Raw genomic sequence first — 23250 nt, 5'->3', positions numbered from 1 at the left:
CAAGGAAGGAAGGAAGGAAGGAAGGAAGGAAGGAAGGAAGGAAGAAAGAAAGAAAGAAAGAAAAAGAGCTGAAGAAGGGAGAGAAATGTTGGCAGTCTTTGACAATTAAGAAATTGTTTTAGGTAGTCTTTTATTTTCCTCTTGCAAAGAAATGAGGTTATCAGAACCTCCTCTAGATGCTTTTAGGTAAAGTTGAAAATAGTTCTTTGTTTTATTTTAGAGCCAGATTTTTCTAATTGAGCACACAGACAAATTAGTTTAGATATTTTAAAGGTACCTCACTTTTGGCAATCACAGTTTGAAGTTACCTTGAGTCACTGGAGACTAATTTTTCTTTAAATATTTGCGAGAAGAGAAGTCAAAAGTATTAAACATGAATCTAGCTGGTGTTTCTAGAGGTGGATCTCTACCTAAGAAGAAAGAATCAGTTACAGGGTATGATTGCCTATAATGTAGACTTCCTTTTTGAATGACCAAAAAGACTTAGTGGGAGGAATTTTGGTCACTTAAGAAGAATGTTTAGATTTGTAAATTGAACCAAGCTTCGGACTCTGGCCAGTTTTAAAGATCACAAATATTTTCCTTAAGCCATAAGATTTTCACTTTCTCTTTTCAGGGAAAAACTGCTTTCTCCCTGACCAAAATTTTGAATGAGAGAGAAGATTGAATAACTCTAAGAAATAATTTAAAATAGAACTTTAACCTCAAAAAGTGAAAGTCACCAATCTGCAATTAGCAGAATTTCTAGAGAATTTTTTAAAAATGAAACCCCTAGCTACAGTAGAGCTTCAATTCAAACCGGGTTGAATTAGGAATGTGTGTAACTTGAATAAAGTGCAAATTCTCAACCCAAGAGAATCCTTACCAGAGATCCCCATTGACTTCAGTGAGGTTGGCTGAATGAAAGTTGTTCATGCTGATACCAGGGCTCCAGCTGTCAGGGAAGTGACAAGGATCATTAAAGGTCCACTTAAGATCCCATTTGGGTTGCCAAAATGTCAACCTTAATGAGATTCAGAAAACATGATTAAGTATAGAGTTGACTCAAACTCAAAGCTTGAAGAGGGCCATTCAGAAGCATAGATTCTGAAATACAGATAAATTAACAGCAGTTACAAGTGGGTCTTTAAGGGAACAAAAAGACAAGGCAGTTCCTAAATTGCTTACTAAGAATTTACATTAAAATAACATAAGCTATTAATTGGCTTTACATTGTTCCTTATATCACAGATTCCAGGAACAGGAAGATAATAGGTGAGGCAACTAGTCAGGAATGAAATTGCCTGTAAACAATTGCATGGGCACCATGGCTGGGGGAGGGTGACTGATGTTATGTACTCAAGTCTCTCTGGGCCTGATAAATTTTGCATACCTCACATAGCTCAGATTGCTCTGAGCTATTTTTATTTTCTTAATAATATCTAGGATGAAATATGGCTATAGCTCAAAGAGATTGATTAAAAGTGATAATGTATTCCAGAGGCATTTAGTGCATGGACTTTTCTAGGCCTATCCTTAATTTCCTTTTTATCTCAGTTTATTTATTTGTTTAATTTTCCTCCTCTTTTTTTTTTTTAACCACATTTCTTCTGGAAACATGGGTCCATGGCTAAAAATAGATTTCGATAATCATGCATATAAACAAGTGTGGCCACTGGGAGTTGTCAGGTAATCTAACTGAGAGAAGTAGTTTCCAAATCAAGTGTAAGAACGACTTTATTTCTTCTTGAAATACACAGTCTCCGGGATAATTTCTTATTCCTCTGTTGTTGATAGTTTTATGGTGTAGGCATCAGGGTACTGGCTGGAAGCAGAATTTTACTTCCGATGATACAACTGAAGAAATAGAATGAAGAAGTATTTACAGAAGTCGAGTTCAGGGAACTGACAAAGAGGTGTTGATGTTCCCAGAGAGGAGCCACAGAGGGAAACCCTGACCACCCTGAGGGCTGAAGGGGCAGGCGGAGCGGGGGGAGACATATTTCCTGAGCCAGGTGAGATCCAGTGTTTTGGAGAAGGGACTGCTTGGAAGCGCTGGAGACAGGAAAAGATGCAGCCCCTGCTAGACCGAAGCACTGCCAACGCTAGGAGAAGATGAGGGGGAAAAAAAAGCTGAACTAAAAACAAAAAAAGAAAACCACTCAGATTTCTTTCTACTCCAGCCTTTTGATGTCCTTTCAAGCCTCCATTAGCACAACCCAATGGGAATTCATTAATAAGAGAGCCAAGATGATACAGTCCATAAAAGGGTCACTTCTTTGGAGGCATAGAGGAGGGCAGAGAAGACATTTAGAGACAGGTAGATAGAAAGACAGCAGTACACATGTGTACGTGAAATTAAATATTTTTCTCTTGACTCAACTATTAAAAATAAAGCAATGCAAGTTCAGTGATAAATCATATCTACTAAAGTAGTAGATGTTTAGGATTGGCAATTGAAACAGGTCAGTGAGAGACCCAAGAGATTAAAAAAAAAATCTAAGAGAACTATTACTATATGAATTCCTACCCCACGTTCACTGTATTTGTTTGCAGTGTTTGTACTTAGAATTTTGTTAAGTTTAATTTTTGTTTGTCTCATAAAATAACCGATTGCTTCCACAACTGCTGCTAGCAGTATGTGAATGTCAAGTAATAAACCCCTCCCGGACATTCCTTTGCTTAGCCTGCCTGCTGACATTCCACTCTGCTCATTTAGCAGCTCCCCCGTCAATCACAGGTAGCTGAGCGGACCAGACCAATCCCAAGTGCCCCCGTACCCATTAGGAGAAATTACCCTATCATGTAAAAACAAGTTTAAAGTTCTTTCCCCTCCCTCTGTAATGATATATAAAAACTGCTTGCCATGCTGGATCGGGGCTCTCGTCCCTGAAGCTTCTGCTTCGGGCGTGAGCCCAGACTCGAGCCTGAATAAAGACCCTTGTGTGTTTGCATCGGAGCTGGCTCTTTGTGGTCTCTCTCTCTCTCTCTGATTAGAGTCTCAGGTTTAACATCAGTAGCTATGATGGTGATGTGGCTTTGTTTAAAGAAAGACATTGCTCAACTCCATTCCATGGTGCTGTGGTGTCTTTCTTTTTTCTGTCAACAAATGTATGGGTTTTTCTGACATCAAATACATGGTTTTTTTTGCATACCGATTCACCAGTTCTCTGACAACCACTGGGTGTCCTACAGTTCGATTCAATTTGACACTAACTAGCTGAATTATCATGAGACTCCATAGTTTCATGTCAGTTACAAATGGGGTGCCCAGGTTCCCACACCTCCCTGCCCCCAGATTTAATAACTCACTGGAATGACCCACAAATCATTTAATTTAAGTTTGCCATTTAATTATAAAAAAATACATCTCAGGAACAGAAATGAAAGAAATGCATAGGGTAAGGTATTGAAGGGACGTGTAACTTCCATGCCCTCTCTGAGCTCACTACCCTGAAACTGTTTAGGATTTTTTTAATGAGGTTATATTATGTATGCATGATTAAATAAATCATTGGCCCTTGGTGGTTGAGCTCAATCTCCAACCCCTCTCCAGTTCTCAGAAGACCAAGGGTGGGGCAGAAAGTTCCAACCCACTAATATTGTCTTGGTCTTTTTGGTGACCTAGACCTCTGAAGATTCCTAGAGGCCCTACCCTGAGTAACCTCATTATCATATATTCAGGTGTGGTCAAAAAGGGTCTGTTCTGAAAAACAAAAGCCACCTCTATTGCCCAGGAAATCCCAAGGGTTTTAGGAGCTCTATGCCTGGAACCTGGGACAAAGGCCAAATAATATCTTATTATATCACAGTGTCATGCAGAAAACATGAATCAGACCCTCCCACCTTTCAGGAGGAGTCAGAAATTCAGATTTTCATATGAAGTCTCCCAATGTTTAAGCCTTGACAACCATTGCGAAATATCTAAAAATTCTTTGCAGGCCAAACAAAACATACCTGGAGACTGGATTTGGCTCATGGTTTCCAGTCTGGCATACCTGACATAAAACTCCAGAATAGGAGTTTTCAACCCTGGTTGCACACTGAAGTCACCTGGGTCGCTTTGACAACTTTGTGCCTGGATCTCAAAAAAACAATTAAGTCAGAATCTCCTGGGCTGGGTCACAGACATTGGTATTTAAAAAATAGTTTCCTGATCATTTTAATATGCAGTGGTTTTTAAAATGAACTTTTTATTTTGGAATAAGTTTACCTTTACAGTAAAGTTATAAAGATAAGATAGAGCCGGGCTCGGTGGCTCAACCTGTAATCCCGTGCTTTGGGAGGCTGAGGTGAGTGGATTGCCTGAGCCCGCGGGTTCAAGACCCGCCTAGGCAACTTGGCGAGACCTCATTTCTAAAAAATAAAAATAAAAAATAAAAATAAAGATAAGATAGATTTCCTACATACCGCACACCCAGTTTTCCCCATTAACACCTTAAATTACTGTGGCACGTTTGTCTAAATTAAGAAACTGACATTGGCATATTACTATTGACAAAACTCCAGATTCAATGTGGATTTTACCAACTTTTTCATTCGTAGTCTCTTTTTCAGGATCCAGTCCAGAGTATCATATTACATTTAGCTATCCTGTCTCACCAGCCTGCTCAGATCTGTGACAATTTCCTGGACCTTCTTTATTTTCCTTGAGTAGTATTGGCTAGGTGTCCTGGTGAATGTCTACAGATCTGAGTTTGCAGATGCTTTCCTCATGATAGAACTCAGATTATATCTGGGTTTTAGGGAAGAATACCTTAGAGGTGAAGCACCTTTCTTGTTTCTCGTCACGTCAGGGTATGTCACCATTTTTGAAAACAACCTCTCTAGTTAATAGGGATTGGGAGAAGTGGCGATAGCAGAACCTATCCTGCTTTAGAGCAGATTGAAGCAGATCTGTCATATAGGAAACCAAGAGGTATGACATAAGGCCCCAGTGGAGCTGCAGCTTTTCCAAATAAACCACCTGAAATGAAAGTCATGAGACAAAGGTTTCCCTCCAGACTCATCCACTTACTAGTCTTTAGAGAAGCCCACTACAGTCTTCTAGGACTAGTTTCTTCATTTGTACCATGTAGAAGTTGGTGTCTGAGACCATTTCTTGTCCTGAAATTATGGGATTCTAAACCTTTGGAGTGAGTTTTAATTAGTTAAATATTATCCACAGTTGCATTTCCTAAGAGGAATGTGTTGTAATCTGAGCAAGATACCACCAAAACGTTTCTGGGAAAAAAAAAAAAAGAAGGAAGGGCGGCCACTCAGCTGAACTATTTGGCTCTTATGACACTTGTATCCTAAGAATGTCAGGCGACTGTCAGGAAAAAAACAAATTGCAAAATCTAAGAAGAAGATTCAATTCATTCATTCATCTTTTTTCCTAGCACTGGCTATTATTCCTCCTGTTACAATGAATTAAGAAGTAAATGACATAATTTGTTTTTGAAATGTCAGAAGGAGTGCACATTTTAGTATTTTTAAAAATCTTTTAATGTTGACCCTTTGTGTAAATCTTACCGGAAGTGAGGATGACTGGCATACAAGGCTAGATAGTCAGTGTTGCCAATAATTTGTACAGCGCCTGTGATTGCAAAACCACAGACATTTCACAAGACTGGATGCCTCTAAATTAACCGTAATAAATGACAGGCTAATAATGCTTATTGCTTTAAGATCATAAACTATGAGATTTTCTCTGAGGGTGAGACAGGCAGGCGAAATGGCTTTGCAAAGTACATTTCTACCTGTGCCTGTTAAGTCTGACCCAGAACATTCTACTAATATTGGCTCAGTCTCTCATCTGATGTAATTTGCCTGTGGGAATTGTATTGGCTGTGAAACTTGCTCCTCTTCGGAGCCATTGTTAAAAAAAAAAAAGGAGGAAGCAGCAGCTCGATTCTGTGGTGTTTCAAATGACTGAAGCCAGGATCCTAGGCACTGAGACAAGAAAGAGTGTCAAATAGGACCTTTAATGTGTATTTATATTTAAACATCAGACCTAACAGAAAACCCTGATGCTTTATACAATGATTGGAGCCTTGTAAGAACCTAATTAATGTATTGTCAGGTGAATGGTTGGCCTGGCACTCGAGCTGTTCTGAGGGACACAAGGGGGTTCAGGTACCGCCTAGGAAGAATAGAATAGTTGTAGTGATTCAGTGGCCCATCTGAAAGGCACATAGAAAAGCAGCTGTGTCTGGTGTGCTGTCTTTTCAGACCCACTTGATAATGCTAGTGTCAGTTTCAACTGAAGCGTGTGCCAGATTTCAGATAGCTTGAGCTGGCATTTCAGAGCAGTTAATTGTGAAACTTGAGAAGAAAATGGGCACATTCTTCTTAAGATGGCTATTCAAATACAGTCTCCTTCCCCCCAGAGCTCTCTGGGTCTCACTTTTGTTCTGCTTCCACATAAAATGCACGAGGAACACTGAGCCTTTTCCCCTTGGCAGCTCCTGTATTGCCATCTTTGCTGGGACTGCTTTGCCTTGTTAAAATGTGCCCCGTGTATTAAAATGAAATTGTCACTGCTGGGTGGTGCAGCATAACATAGTTTGACACTAAGCGCCGGCAGCTACAGAAAACAGACTTTTATTGCATTTATTCTTTCAGAGACGAGAGTCTCTAAAGGCTCACAGCAGACATTCACTTAGTTAAATCTGAATGAACCCAAAGTGAACAATCTACGCTGCTATCTTTGTGTTCATAGAAACAGCCCCCATCCGGCTTGATATGGCTGTAAAACAGTGTTAAGAAAGGATGATCATACTTAAAATCCAGAAGGGAGGACTTGAGGCTTTCAAGCCAGAACAGAAATATTTTAAATGGGTAGACTGGGTTAGATAACTGATTTTCTTCTTCAGCTTCCTCTGTGTTCCCTAAAATTCGTTATATAGGATCAACAAGCACACACACACAAACTCCAGTCTCGTTTTAGTCTTCAGTTAGGATTCCATGCCATTTTAAGACAAAGAGAAAGGATTTGATTTGTGGGACTCTTGCAAACAAGCTTCTGATTCTTAACTGCCTTTTATCTAGATGAGTACCCAGAGAGAGATTGAACAGGGAGGGGGCTCTGGGGCATAAACTTTTCATTCTGTAGCTCTCCTGGCATAAAAATTCTATAAAGTAACATCTGTAGTAATTAAGGGCTTGCAGTTCTTCTCCCATTCATGTCTCTGCTAGGAGGGAAGGTTATTTTCCCTAAGAGACAATAGTAGATCCTGTGGGAAGAAAGAAAGAGCAGAATTAGAATTCTTTTGTTCCTAGAAATGGAAGTTTCCTACTTAAAAATAAATAAATAAATAAACAAATTGGAAGACTTACCGTAAAAGGGTCCACTGGACAGAAAACTTGAAAGAGTTAGGAAAATTATACTTAGCTCTTCCTAAATATTTAGAATGAGGAAAGATTCATCTTGCCTTTCTTACCCAAAAATCTTCTGAAATGGGGGAATTTGTGAACGAGCAGTGAACAAAATACTATCTGTGTTTTTTATTTGTTAAAATTACATGTGATAACACTTAAAGATTTTTGTTTTCGTTTGGACATCAAATGGATTCATAAGATGTTTTCAAAATAATACTTATATGGATCCACTGATGAAATACAACTGATGTGCTAATGTTAAATTGGTTTCCAGTGCTTTCTTGTCATAGGATCAGCTGTGAAAATTTTAGACTCGTGAAAGATGACGATACAGATCCCCTTGTTAAAAAATCATTGAGAAGTTCAAGACGGTGATAGCAGAAGTTTAAACCAAGTGCAGGGTTGTTCTAAGGGTGGGGTTCCATGTGAGAACATGGCTTTTATGCTGGTGGTCAAGATTTGCCATGTGGATCAATACAGAAAGATGCACACCCATTCCGTGCTTCATAGGAATGTACGAAGTCCAACAATTAAGATCGAGAACTCATCCTAGAAAAAATGCTACATACCTTGTTGCTAAATATCACTACGGTCACCTTTGAAGTACTTCCCTTGGGAAGCTATGCACTGATGCCAACACCTAGTCCACCCGTCAAAGCAATTTTAGAACTCTTTTTCTGGAATGACCATCAGAACTGTCTTCATGTTACCCTTGATGTCCTGAATGTCATCAGATGTCTTCCTTTCAATATTTTCTTTATCTTTGGGAAAAGAAAAAAGTTATTGTGTGCCAGATCAGGTGAGCTGGGAGGGTGTTCCAATACAGTTATTTGTACAGTGCTGCCAATGTAAACACACAGTGACAAGTTTGTGAACTCAATTGTTAGACCCCAACAAATAACAACAACAGCTCTGGTGGCCATTCCAGAAAAAGAGTTCCAAAACAGCTTTGATGGGTGGACTAAGCATGGGCATCGGTGCATAGCTTCCCATGGGGATACTTTGAAAGTGACCTTAGTGATATTCAGCAAGGAGATATGTAGCACTTTTTCCAGGATGAGTTCGCGAACTTAAATTTCGGACCTCCTATCTTTGAAAACACGCTAAAAAATGTGTTGAAAATAATTACTGCTTCTCAATGGAACCTGTCCCTGATACTATCGTCAAACTTGTTAACCAGGTCTGCATCACCCAATTTATTTTTAAGAGTCTCCCAGGTGAAACCTCCACTGAACCAGGTGCTCTGCTTCCTCTACCCCATTGTACAAAGGATTCAGGCCCTCTCACCTGCCTGCCCTGATTAGATCTCCAAAGTCCTTTTCTGCCTTCTGCGCCTTTTCTCAGCATCTTTCTGGCTTCTTGAATTCCTCTCACATTTGAATTTTTGTAGCCATAATAAACACATATAGCTTATTTGACATTTGTTCACATATTTTTCCTTATCTCGTTTCCTCTGCATGTAATATGGCCATATAGTATGGTCCTGAAAACACACATTAAATTTAGATGTAGGAAAAGTTTTACAACTTGCATGGATGGGCATAGCAGAAAATCCAAAATTATGCTTTGCCTTTTGGACAAATTTCACACACCTTAGACACATTCTTTCATGTGTGTGTATGCTGTTTCTTAAATTTATTTTTGCCTCTAGTAAACTCTTTGTAAGACTTAATTTCCTTTCATCAAAATCGACTCTTTAATTTTTATCTTCCCCACCAAACGTATAAAATAATAAAGACCAGATACAATTTGTTATTTAGACATACTACTTTAATTGAGATATGGCAACGGTGCCAAAATTGAAATTATGAAGGTATGGCAGAATATGTTCATTCTTTACATTGTATGTGAGATGCCAAATTTGACATTAGAGCTTCAGTTTAGGAATATTGATATCTAGTATAACAAAATAGGATATTGTCCCAAATTCAAAATAAAGCGTAGGACCTTAGGGGTGGGTGTGTGTGTGTGTGTGTGTGTGTGTGTGTGTGTGTGTGTATTTACGTATACAGTGTTAGGGTCATACACTCCCAGTGGGGTCTCCAGAATGTTAGGTCAGGCCCAGTGGGGGTGTGGGTGTTTGGAGAGCGATCTGATGCCACATGAAAGATGCAAAGAATTGCACAGAAGTTAGATTAGAAAATATAGTTCATTTAAAGTAAATACAAGAGAGAGAAAGAGAAGATACACCTCCCCAAGATAGGGGAGGGGGCCAAAGCCAGGAGGCATGGCAGCAGCCCTAGCTCAAAGAGCACATGGTCACACCAGAATCTAGCAAGGCAATGGTCGCTGGTTGCTTGTGATTGAGTCCTTTTAACCATTCCCCTTGATGGGGGAAGATCATTAAGGTGGTTGGGTGGTGGTATGCTCCGTGTCATCACAAAGGGGTAGGTAAGCACAGGTACTGACATCATGTGATGGACAGCTGGCAGATGGGTAGTTTAGCCACATGAACGATGCCATGATGAGGGTCTGTCTGTGTCACAGAGGTCACAAAGGACTGATTAGGTTAACTTGGGGGTTTGGGCCTGGAGGCGTTTTTCCTGCAAGAGACTTGTTAGACATTTGCAATCCGCAAGCTCCTTGACCAAAAGGTGGTCTATTACAATTTCTATGGCTCCATCCTTGTCTTGCACCTGATGGTGATTTGCAGAGGGGCTGGTGTAGGCTGCCTCTTGACCTGCAATAGAATGTCTAAATGCTTTCTAATGGCTATGCTGAGACAAAAAGACTAAACTTAGGATAAGCTAAATTTCTTCTAGGTTTCTATAGGTATCTCCATCTCCTTTCATTCTCTCTCTCTCTCTCTCTCTCTCTCTCTATCTATCTATATAATTTATAATTTTTTTCTTTCAACATGTAGGACTCCAAATAACTCTCTTTAGGTATCTTTTGCCAAGTGGATTTTCAATAAATGTGTCATGATGCTGAGTTAGGCTGCAAGCTGTTCAAATAAAACACTCTCATCCACTTGTTTTGTGGAGTCCCTCCATAGTACGGCTTAGTAGCTACAGTACCAGGCCTTATGTCAACAGGGCATTGGTTCTACCATGCTACCACTTTTTGGAAAGGTAGTTTCTCTCTCTAAGCCTCAGTACCCTCGTCGGTAAGAAGGTCAATGGCAAGACCTAAATTTCAGGTTTGCAGAGTCAGTCATTTGTTGAGCACTTTCAATCGTCAAATATGTGGTGTGAATTAAGTAAGGTAATAATGTCTCAGGGCTACCTCTGGACAAGGGATCAGCACAGAACCATCTGTGTAGGCAACTTTCAATATTGTGAATAATGCTTTCTTAGCAACGGTGAGTTTATGAAGCTTTCCTATCAGTCTGGTCATGGTGGTCATGACAAAATTTGGCAATAGGGATACATTTCTCAAATCAAGCTTTTCCATGACTTTCCTTTTGTCCTTTTCTTTTAAAATTTCTTTTTCTTGATGACAATATATAATCACCTGTGTACCTTCTTTTTCCAGAATGGAGTCTACTGAAAAATGTGAAGTGGTAATTCAACATTTTAATGGAAAATACCTGAAAACACCACCAGGCATCCCAGGTAAGAAATGTCATTAATAAATCACTGAACAGAACATAGGCTTAAATTGCTCTTGTTAGAACGGATATACGGAAAAGTCCTTGCTGGTTACTGGGGTGAGAGGGGGCAGTGTTGCTTTTATAAATGTATATTTTTAATACTATGCAGCAACTCACTTTTCTCCAAAACTTTTTGGTAATTCTTCTTTGGCCTTTCTTTAAATCTCTGTGGCTAATACCCTAAAGTAGATTAGAAGAAAACCATAGCAAAGAATAGTTAATAAAGAATGACACTTGAAGTGAAGGAAGTTTATGACTCATCATTAGAGTAGAAATCCTGATTTCTAAATGATAAAATATCTCAACAGTGATATTCACAGTGAATCCCACAAATATATGCTAGTCCTAGACATTTTTTTACCAGTCTGAGATAAGAAAATACAGAAAGTAAGTGTAAACATTTAGAAATTTTTTCAGCAACATGATGCTGTCATGCAATCTGAGTACATAATTTTATATTTTGTGAAAATATCAGATACTGACAAATTAGAAATTTTAAATATAGCATCTATCAATAATAGTTTTAAAATTTTCAATCTAAACTATCCCTGGGCATCTCATACTTTTCAAGGCAAAATTCTTATGGTTTTATACACATAATAAAATGATATATCTTTATCCCATTAAGAATTACATTAGTCCCAGCCACGATGGCTCAAGCCTATAATCCCAGCACTCTGGGAGGCCAAGGCTAGAGGACTGCCTAATCTCAGGGGTTTGAGACCAGCCTGGACAACTTGGTGAGACTTCACCTCTACAATAAAAATAAAAAAATAAGCCGGGTGTGGTATTGCACATCCGTGGTTTCAGCTACTTGGAAGACTGAGGTGGAAGAATCACCTGAGCCCAGCAGGTCAAGACTGCGGTGGCTGCAAGTGTGCCACTGCCACTGAATTCCAGCCTGGGCAACAGAGTGAGACTCCAACTCAAAAAAAAAAAAAAGAAGAAGAATTACATTAAACATAAAGGAATTGGATATATCATGTGTATCAGAGCTACACATACCTCAAATTGGTATTAATCTGGCAGTAGTATATATGGAAAGTATTTAATATCAGGAAAATACATTTTGGTTTTTTTTTTTTGAGTTGGAGTCTCACTCTTTCACCCAGGCTGGAGTGAAGTGGCATGCTCATGGCCACTGCAGCCTCGACCTGCTGGGCTCAGGTGATCCTTCTGCCTCAGCCTTCCAAGTAGCTGGTGTAAGGCAAATGCGGAGAAAAAGAGAACGAGTCAAGTGGTTAGGCAAAGAAAAGAAAATTTGTTAGAGGGAGAGGAAAGGAGGACTGGCCTTTGAGAAGAACCAGCCCCTTGTTCTTTTTATGGTTCCTTTTATACCCCGTAGCTGGAGTTTGGTGGTCACGTAGTCCTGAGAAAGCAGGTGCTGGTGGTCACATAGCCATAAGATGTGGCCTTGAGGAAGCAGGCTGGTGCTGGTGGTCACACAGCCTGGAGACGTGACCTTGAGAAAGCAGTTGCCAGCAGCGAAACAAGATGTCACTCAAGCAATGTAAGATTAGCACAATGAGTCATTTCAACAATGAACCCCTTCCCCCAAGCCCTATCAGCTGGAACTACAGGCATGTACCACCACACCCAGCTAATTTTTTGATTTATTGTAGAGACAAGATCTTGCCAAGTTGTCCAGGCTGGTCTTGAACCCATGGGCTCAGTCAATCCCCTTACCTCCACGGAAAGAACATTTTAAAATATAACTTACTCATGCAATAAAAACTTAAAGATCGAGTAAGGTGCTAAACTAAGAAAAATTATGATGAATAAAGATCTATCTGACTAATGAAAGTTGGTTTAGTTGTTACTCTTTTGTATATGGTTATTATCAGGAGGTAACAAAGTAACTTCTTCAGTCTCACAATATTTTCATTTTTGTCTTCTAAAGCTAGATTGCAATAGTGTTTGCTACATAATGCATTTACTATTTAAAACTCACTAGAGAGTTCAGGGATTGAACATTTTCGTTTCTTACAATATATTAAGTCTATATAGAAGAGAAAGTTTGAACCAGAAGAATATTTTTGTGGATTTTCTTTTTCTTGTAAGTTGCTGAGTTTGGGGAGAATATTGGGAATGTAGAAAGATCCTTCAGACAGACACTAGCATGATCTGAAAAATCCAAAGTATCTGATCACTGGTTAATCAGTGAGTCAACATACAGTGGAGATTGTGCCTTGATTTGGTTAGCTTCCATGTATAACGTTCCCTTGGGAACTGACTACATTATGATCCAATTGGAGACATATGGTGTTGTTAAGAAAAGAGTTAGCAGTTTTCATCTCAGCATGTAAGCTGCCCTTGCATTTTAGGAGAAATACTTTCTTTTTTTTTTTTTTTTAGCATGAATATACATTTTAAGACATTCTACAGAGAACTGTCATTGAATAAAAGAGTTTCATTGTTAGTGGATTTTCCCCTTATTTTCCCCATTTTATCCAGTAGATGCCTATTTATACAGAAGGCATTCAAACTAGGTGTAAATTATATGTTTATATAAAAAATTCAAAATGAGCAACCTATATAGAAATTATTGTTGCTTGCAATCAATTTTAGCACAGGTCTCCATTTTTTTTTTTTAGTTTTCTTCCTTTTTAGAAAAAAGATATATTGAAATCCTTCTTGCCCTGATTGATTTGAAAGTGTTTTATTTGGCTTTCCCCATAGAATATACCGCTGACTAATACAATTTAATGCTGAAGACAAAGAAAGTCACTACAAATCCCCAAATGTCTGGGCATCTTTCCAGAATATGCAGCCCGTGATATTAACCTATCTAATATCATAGCTACACCCAATGGAAACACTGTGAATAGCAGGAACTTGGTTATGAGTTTCTCACTTTTATCTCCTGGGAGCAAAAAGGCAAAATAATTATGCTCAGTTCTAAAACTCTTAAGAGAGATAACTTTATGCTTCTGAGATTTGCATTCAACATTATAGAACTAAATATACAATATTGATCATCATCAGTACTTGAGCTTGCTTATTTATGCATTACTTTGGAAGTTAAATAGAAATTAATATGGGCTTCAAATGCTAACTGCAGGCATTTAATCTTTGATACTTAAATTAGGTGTGAAATAAAAGAGGATGTAATGCAAGATATGGGCATTTTGAAAGATAAAGTAGTAATTTGCCCTCGTTGGATATAATTACTAAGTCGTTGCAGTATAATACAATTTGACTGTATTCTGCTATCTGCCTTTAGTGGTCTTCATTGCTTATTTCTTGAGGATAGTGGAAATCTTACTTTCAGAAACTCATAACTTAATCTGATATTCTATTCCATCTTTAAGACAGAGAGTAGCATATCACTATGAACCTGACATCAGATATTGACACTTTTTCAAAACAGTGGCCAACTTTCTAACCTTTGTCAATACTTTAGAGAGCTTGTCCTACTAACTAAAACCAACTGTAATTAGTCTGACCTACCGACAGCTAAATTTGAATTTTAAAAAATTTGAAAACTCTGTGTTCTACATCCTCAATATTTGCCATATTTGAATTCAGAAGTTTGGGGTTTTATAGAACTGCACATTGATTTAAGTAATTGCTTTAAGGTCTTGAGAATGAGACACCTACAGTGATCCAGTAATGACCCGAGATCCTCAGACCTTAAGACAGCTATTGAAAGATTGAATATTGGTCGGGCTTGGTGACTCCCAGCACTTTGGGAGGCCGAGGCGAGTGGATTGCCCGAGTCTGCGGTTCGAGACCCACCTGGGCACATTGGCGAGACCTTGTCTCTACAATAAATAAAAATGTTAGCTGGGCGTAGTAGTGCACGCCTGTAGTTTCAGCTACTTGGAAGGCTGAGGCAGAAGGATCGCCAAGCCCAGCAGATCAAGGCCACAGAGGCCGGGAGCGTGCCACTGCACTCCAGTCTGGCCGAGAGAGTGAGACTCCAACTCAAAAAAAAAAATTTAAAAAAAGATTGGATATTAAGTCAATCATCATCTTATGCTAGAGCCCTGCTTTTCATCTCACTCGAAGTGAGTTCAGCACAATTGGTGTCATATTCACATTGCTTACATCCTTATTTATTTATATGAAATGTGCATGTGATATTGGGCAAAACTACTGCCATTTTAATTTCTGTCACTTTTAGCAATAACTATTAATCTTAAGAGAGATAGAAAGCTAGTTATTTTCCTGAGATGCTCATCTAGTTTCCAAATCTTCTACTGTGTTGTTTCTATACAAAAAAAATTTCTTCAACCTAAAACTTTAGCATTGTTCTGAATTTAAGATTTTAAAAACACCATAGATAAGGTCATTCACAAGGACATATAACATTGACCACATTTATGTTGCTGTTCCCATTTTTATTTGAGTCATTGTAGGCATAATCTCCTCATAATATATGATTCATGTTTGCACTGGGTTCCAGTTCCTGACATATTATATGAGTTGGAAGGGAATTTTGTAGGTATCTTCTTTTAGATCAGGCTTTCTTTTTCTGGGATTCTCCTATTTATTCATAAATGCTCTATCTTTAATGAATTTAAATGCTCATGGATCCTTAATGTCTGCTAGTATATCCCAGAACTACCTCTGTTCATTTTAGATTATAATGTTATCCCCCAGTTTTGGTTACCTGGATCAATGAGGCTAAATATACATGTCAAAAATCAAATTATCGAATACTAGTATACAGGAAGTTAACAAAGATCAGGCATCAGTGTTGCTACTAGCAGATGGGAAGGAGAGGCCAAAGGCATAAGTTAAACCGTGTCAATCATCTGAGTGTTGTAGCCACCAGCAGAAAGAGATCATCCAGTGTTTTCTCTCTCCTCTAGAGGGAAAAGAAAATACAGCGTTCCATAAATGTTGCATGTCCTACATATCGATCTTGATGTTTTCTGGACAAAATGAAGGATCATTAGTTGCTTGCCTGCCTAACCCCAGACATTTCTTTGTCCCGTAATGAATTGCACAGCAATGTTAAGCAGCCCCAAAGCGTTCCATTTTCAAACTTCTGGCAAAAGCAAAGGGTTAGTTCCCAGACACTTCAGGGATCTGTGGGGCATGAACTTGAAAGGCTTACTTTCAAAGATCCCCCAGAGCAGAGCGATGCACCATGCAGAAAAGGCTTTCACATGTAAGGACATGTATTGATGAGCAGAACATGCAGGCTGGTTTGTAAAAAATAAATCATATTTGCTCTCAAACTAGACTTTTGCCTGTAAGCACATGTTCTTATCAGTGGAACAGTCTTTCCCAAAGAAAATGAAATAATTCACCTCTGGTATGATTTTCTTACTCCTCAAATAATTGTATCTAATTCCAATTGAAGTCTAAGAAATAGTGAGAGTTTGAGAGAAAGAGCACCACATTATTAACCCTTTTTAATTTTAACAATGTTTACGACCAGCAGAAATTTGGACAAATAATAAAATAGCAGAGAAATCATATTTTTCTAATAAATAAAGTAAACTGTGTGCCCTTTTGTGAATTACTGTAAATGAAAATGTGTATGATTATGTATATATAGGAATACTTTATGAGGCCAAGCAAGAAAAAAAGTTTATAATATTATTTTTTTAAATAAAGAAATGAAATGTTTGTTTAAATGCAACACTCCTGCCAGGATAAAATATCGACAATGTGTTTAAATGCAATTTGTATTAAAAGACATGGCTCAGGAATGTAAATATTTGAGCAAAGGATTTACAATTTCTTTTACCAGTGGAAAATTTTGCAGGTTCTCACAATCTGTGTTTCCTCAGTGGTACCAGTTTATTAAGTCCACAAATTCAAGTATAACTGAGAAAGAGGTAACATAAAAAAATGCTATGGTGTGTAGTTTGGTAAATATATATCTTTATGTTCTGCTTAAGTGAGGAACTATCTCATTCTATGTGTTTCATCTTTGTGAAACTAAAGCTTCACTTGTGTAACAAACCTTGTGAGCACTGCAATCCCCAGCTTGGTATTCAGTTTAGATTTCTCATTAGGAAGAGGATTTTTGCAATACTTAGGAGTTACTGTCTGTGAAGCCTCTCATTTTTAATGTTACTGTTACCTTCAGATTACATCTATATCAAAGACATAGCTAGTTGTTTCATGATGAAACAAGCATCTTTAAAATATTGTTAGTGAACTTCACAGAGCAGCTGGACAACTTCATGGCCAATGGAGTCTTAGAATCTGTGTGAATTCTGTGGAAACTGATTTGGTCAATTATTTCTCAACCTTTCTAAGGAAACACATCTGATATTGTGAAGGTAGCAAACTATGTGCTGGTAACTGGATGTAAGAGAAAGAAGGCAAAAATAATTAAATTTCTAAATCCAGGTAATGAGAAGCTAGACAGAAGGGACAAGGTTTCATCTTCAGAAGAACAGAAATAATTGCAATAGGTTTCGTGTGGTGCTACATCCACTCCACCTAGTTGTGATATCAGCTACAAATGATATGGGCAATCTCTGTGTACCCTGGGAAAGCATCTTACCTCAGGTACCCACCTAGTTTCTTCACTTTTCCACCTCAGGACAAAATCTGTAAAAGCTTGCTCAACCAGACTGGTCCTTTGCGAACTCTGGAGGAATTATCACTCCCTGGGACATCCTTCAACCCATAATATATAGGAGTCGGTTGATAACATTAAGCCTCACATTTTGGGAGGGACAATTCAGAGTCACATTCCGTGAAGTTCCTTGAGAAGTCACCCACAGTGACAACAAGCTCAGTGAGGTACTTTTTGCTGGCTTTTTCCCCCTTCCCTTCCTTTCTTTCCCTTTGCTATCATATCTGCTTCCTGACGTCAGCTCCTAAGTAAATTACTCTGATTTAAGAAGAACTCAAATCAAAGTTGAGGTTCTGGTCATTGTGTTGGGGAACTACTTTTTGATTTGGAACTTCTGGCTATAGGGGAACATAGACCTAGTTGAAGTAGAAAAGTGAACTTCATCAACAGAAATATATATTGTTGTGTGATTTTTTTTTTTAATAGCAGAGATTATAAACCACATAGTAAGGTTGGTGAAGGTGAGTATCAGTGGTAATAGGCAGGTAACAAGCCAGGGTTGAAATTTAGCAAGAAAGGTATGGAAGAAGACAAGAGCAAGGTGCCACAGTAGTATTGCTAGGCTCAGGACACCTGAGGACATAAAGAGGTGGGTGACTGATGCCCATGAAAGAGGTTTAGAACAGTCGTCATGCTAGCAAAGTGAAGGTAAAGTACAGACATAGAAAGTCACCATCATAGAGAAGGTCATTATTATTATTATTTTTTAATAGTACAAGTCAGGATTAGGTACATAAGTGGTCTATGTACAGGTAAAGTTTGGACCTCCCACGGGTCCTCACTTTGCCTGGTTTAGGATCAAGTACCCTAGGTTATGTTATGTGCATCCCCTCCCCTGGCAGTATCCTGCTACTGCCAATCCCTTTCTTGTAGTATTATTATAAATGTCCGAGGTCCACTTATGAATGAGAACATGTGGTATTCAGTTCTTTGTTTCTGCGATAGATGGCTGAGTATGATAGACTCTAAATTCATTCAAGTTGTTGTGCAGTCTATAATTTTGTCCTTCTTTATAGCTGCATATTATTCCATCATGTATATGTACCACATTTGCTTAATCCAGTCCACTTTTGATGGGTAGCATGGTTGGTTCCATTTTTTATTTTTGCTATTGTGTATAAGTGCTGCAATAAACATGCATATGCAGGTATCATTTTTGTAGAATGATTTGAGTTTCTCTGGGTTTATTCCCAGAAGGGGAACTGCTGATTCATATGGAAGGTCAATTTTTAGATCTTTTAGAAATTGCCACAGTGTTTTTCACAGAGGTTGTAATAATTTATACTGCCACTAGTGGTATAGAAGTGTTCCCTTTACTCTGCATTCTCTCCAGCATTTCACGTCTTTTGATGGCCATCCATGCTGAAGTTAGGTGGTATCTCATTGTAGTTTTAATTTGCATTTATTTGATGATTAGTGAGACTGAGCATTTCTTCATGTATCTGTTGGCTATTCCTATGTCTTCTTTTGAGTAGTGTCATGTCTTTTGCTCACTTTTTCATAGGGCTGTTTGTTGTTTTTTTCCTTTTGGCATGTTTGAATTCCTTGTAGACCCTGGATGTTAGGCTTTTGTCAGATAAACAGTTGGCAAATATTTTTTTCCCATTCTGTTGGCCATCTCCTTGCTCTCTTGATGGTGTCTATTGCTTTGCAAAGGCTTTTCAGTTTGACCCACTTGTCTATTTTATCTCCTATGGCTTATTTCTCATGGACTTTTGGGGTTATCGTCAGGAATTGGTTGCCTATTCCAATATCTACAAGAGTTTCTCCTGCATTTTCTAAGATCCTTATAGTTTGAGGCTTTATGTTTAGGTCTTTAATCCATGTAGAGTTGATTTTTATGTATGGTAATAAGGAGGGGTCCTATTTCATTCTTCTGCAGGCAGTCAGCCAGTTTTCCCAGCATCATTTACTAAATAGGTACTCCTCTCACCAGTGATTGTTGTTGATGGCTTTGTCAAAGATGAGTTGGTTAAGAAATTGGGTTTTACTTCTGGAATCTTTATCCTGTTCCATTGGTCTATATGCCTATTCTGTTTTTTTGTTTTTGTTTTTGTTTTTGTGTAGGAGTCTCACTCTGTTGCCCAGGCTACAATGCAGTGGCATGTTCACAGTCACCACAACCTTGACCTGCTGGGCTCAGGTGATCCTTCCACCTTAGCCTTCCAAGTAGCTGGAACTACAGTTGCATGCTACCACACCTGGCTAATTTTTTTTATTTATTGTAGAGACAAGGTCTTACCAAGTTGCCCAGGCTGGTCTCAAACCCCTGAGCTCAGGCAGTCCTCTTGCCTCAGCCTCCCAAAGTGCTGAGATTACAGGTTTGAGCCACCATGCCTGGCCTATATACTTATTCTTATACTAATACCAGGCTGTTTTTGATTATTGTAGCCTTATAATAAAGTTTAAAGTCTAGAAGTGTGATACCTCCTGCTTTGTTTCTTTTGCTGAGGATTGTTGTTGCTATTCGTGGTCGTTGTTGTTTCCATATGAATTTCTTTATTGTTGTTTCCAGGTCTGAGAAGAATGATGTTGCTAATTTAATGGGTATTGGGTTGAATCTGTAGATTGCCTTTGGTAGGATAGACATCTTAACAATGTTGATTTTTCCAGTCCGTAAGCATGGAATATTTTTCCATTTGTTTGTTCTTTGATTTCTTTGAGCAGTGTTTTATAGTTTTCATTTTAAAGGTCCTTCACTTATCTGTTGAGGTATTTCTTTGTGTGTGTGTGTGTATATGTGAATGAAATTGTGCTTTTTATTTGGTTCTCTGCCTGTTTGTTGCTGGTATATAAAAATGTGACTGTTTTTGTGTGTTGATTTTGTATCCTGAGACTTTACCAAGGTTTTTGACAGATTCCCTTGGGTTTTCAAGGTATAGGATCATATCGTCAGCAAAGAGGGATAACTTAACTTCCTCTTTTCCTATTTGGATGCCCCTGATTTCCTTCTCTTGTCTGATTGCCCTAGCTAGGATTTCCAACACTATGTTGAACAGGAGAGGTGAGAGTGGGCAGCCTTGTCTTGTTTCAGTTTTCAGGAGAAATGCTTCCAATTTCTGTCCATTTACCAATATGTTGACTGTGGGTTTATCATTGATAGCTCTTACTTTTTGAGGTATTTTCCTTCTATTCCTAGGTGTTCAAGGGTTTCTGTCAAGAAGGGATGCTGGATTTTGTTGAAAGTTTTTTCTACATCTAATGATATAATCCCTATGGTTCTTGTTTTCACATCTGTTGATGTGTTGAATTACATCTATGGGCTTGTGAGTGTTGAAGCAGCCCTGCATCCTGGGGATAAAGCCTACTTGGTCATGGTGGATAATTTTTGAGGTGTGTTGTTGGATCTTATTTGCTAGAATCATACTGAAAATTTTTGCATCTATGTTCATCAGGGATTATTGACCTGTCGTTCTCTTTCTATATTGGGTGTCCTGACCAGTCGGAGTTATTGGGGTACCTGAAAGAGGGGGTGGAGACGTGAAAGGAATACAAGACTCCTTTAGCTGTAAAGGGAGGGCACTGGGGCTAGTCCCCGAGTGACCCCGTTTCTCTTTATTCCAAAGTTTATATACAAGCACAATACAATCAGGCATTCAAACTTCCCCAATCTTTAACATTAAACTTCCCCTCTATCAAGAAGTGTCTGTACCCTGACTCAGGCTGTTCTGCCAACATTTCGTATTAGTTTTGTCCTTGGCCAGCATTTTCTGTACTTTGTATAGAATACTATTCTTATCTGGACACTGCTTTTCTAGGTAGACAGTTTCATGCTTTAACTATTTAGTCCCCAACAATTGGGTCTTTGCCCAGTTTGGGTATTGGTGTGATATTAGCTTCATCAAATAATTTGGGGAGAGTTGTATCTTTCTTGATTACCTGGAATACTTTCTTTTTTTTTTTTTTTTTTTTTTTTGAGTTGGAGTCTCACTCTGTCACCCAGACTGGAGTGCAGTGGCTGCTCCTGGCCACCGCAGCCTCGACCTGCTGGGCTCCGGCGATCCTTCCGCCTCAGCCTTCCAAGTAGCCGGAATTACAGGCGCACGCTACCACGCCCGGCTGATTTTTTGATTTATTGTAGAGATGAGGTCTCGCTGCCCAGGCGGGTCTCGAACCCACGGGCTCTGGCAATCCACTCACCCCAGCCTCCCAAAGGCGCGGGATTACAGGCTGAGCCACCGAGCCCGGCGGGAATACTTTCAATAGCATTGGTATCAGCTCCTTTTTGTACGTTTTGTAGAATTCTGCTGGAAGGACATCTGGTCCAGGGCTTTATTTTTTAGGTAATTTTCTTAAGATGGAGTGAATTTCCCAGGTTGTTATTGGTCTGTTTAGGGTCTCAGTTTCTTTTTGTTTCAAACTTGGGAGGTTGTGGAATGTCAGGAAGTCCTCCATTGCATTTAGGTCTTCCAGTTTGTTTCCATACAGGTGCGCATAGTAATCTATGATAATTTTTGTATTTCTTCAGGGTCAGTTGTGACTTGGTCTTTTGCATTTCTAATCATGCTTATGTGGGCTTTTTCTCTCTCTCTCTCTCTCTCTTTTTTTTTTTTTTTTTTTTTTGGTCAAATTGACTAGGGAACTCTCAGCCTTGTTTACCCCTTCAAATAACCTGCTTTTTGTTTCATTGATTTATTTAATTTAATTTAATTTAATTTAATTTTTTTGAGTTGGAGTCTCACTCTGTCACCCAGACTGGAGTGCAGTGGCCGCTCCCGGCCACCGAAAACTTGACCTGCTGGGCTCCGGCGATCCTTTCGCCTCAGCCTTCCGAGTAGTTGGAACTACAGGCACGTGCTACCACACACAGCTTATTTAGATTTATTGTAGAGATGAGGTCTCGCCAAGTTGCCCAGGCGGGTCTCGAACCCACGGGCTCAGGCAATCCACTCACCTCAGCCTCTCAAAGGTGCGGGATTACAGACTGAGCCACCGAGCCCGGCTTCATTTATTTTTTTTAATGATATTTTTGTTTTCTATGTCCCATAGTTGGGCTTTTACTTGGGTGATCTGGATTCTTCGGCTGAAGTTAGAGTTTTGGAGCTCTTGCCTTTGTAGCTCCCTTAGGTGATTTGTTAGGCTGTTGACTTGTGATCTTTGTATTTTCTTGATGTGTATGCATAGAGTTATGCATTTCCCTCTTAGTATGAATTTCATGGTATCCCAGAGGTTTTGGAAAATTTGTCTTTGTTTTCATTTGTTTCCAAGAATCTTATAATTTTGATTTTGATTTCTGTGTTGGCCCAGGGAGAAGGTAATTTTTGAGGTTTTGGTTTCGGGTCAACATAAAGTGATGGACATTGACAATGAGATCCAATGTGTAAATGCCTATAGTTGGTTGAAGTGAAGTGAAGACAATCTTTATTTGAAGCAATTAGAGGCATCTGATTCAGAGGGTGGAAGGTTTTTCAATAATACTTTGGATTTTATTGCTTAGAATTACATTTGCCTTGATTTTCTTCTAATCTTGGTAGGAGCAGTTTAAGATGTAAAAATAGTGTTTAAGTAATTTTTTGTTTTAAAATGTATCTGATTCTGAGTTTTCCAAACAAGAGTCTTTTTCATTTTTTTGTAGCTTCACGAGCTGTGTACTTAGTTCAGTGTAAGTTCTCAAAAAATATTCTTTGTAGTTCCACAGTTCCATGAATTGAATATCCTTTGTATATCTATTTGCTTTTGTTTTGGTTTGTTTTTGAGTTGGAGTCTCACTCTGTCACCCAGACTGGAGTGCAGTGGCCGCTCCCGGCCACCGCAGCCTCGACCTGCTGGG

General features: G+C 38.8%; 1 protein-coding gene across 1 annotated transcript in view; it reads left to right on the top strand.

Moving 5' to 3' along the window:
• The window catches only part of RBMS3 (RNA binding motif single stranded interacting protein 3), a 454630-nt gene that overhangs the window by 168443 nt on the left and 262937 nt on the right, over positions 1-23250 (top strand). Inside the window, exon 3 of the mRNA XM_021713015.1 lies at positions 10816-10895. Coding sequence (XP_021568690.1) covers positions 10816-10895 — 80 coding nt within the window. The remainder of the gene's footprint in view (positions 1-10815; positions 10896-23250) is intronic.

This window comes from Carlito syrichta, unplaced genomic scaffold (genome assembly GCF_000164805.1).
Source record: "Carlito syrichta isolate Samal-C Ts95f unplaced genomic scaffold, Tarsius_syrichta-2.0.1 Scaffold303987, whole genome shotgun sequence".
Classification (NCBI taxonomy): Eukaryota; Metazoa; Chordata; class Mammalia; order Primates; family Tarsiidae; genus Carlito; species Carlito syrichta.
The sequence above is the reverse complement of the archived record's forward strand: the minus strand, read 5'-3'. Positions and strand labels throughout refer to the sequence as shown.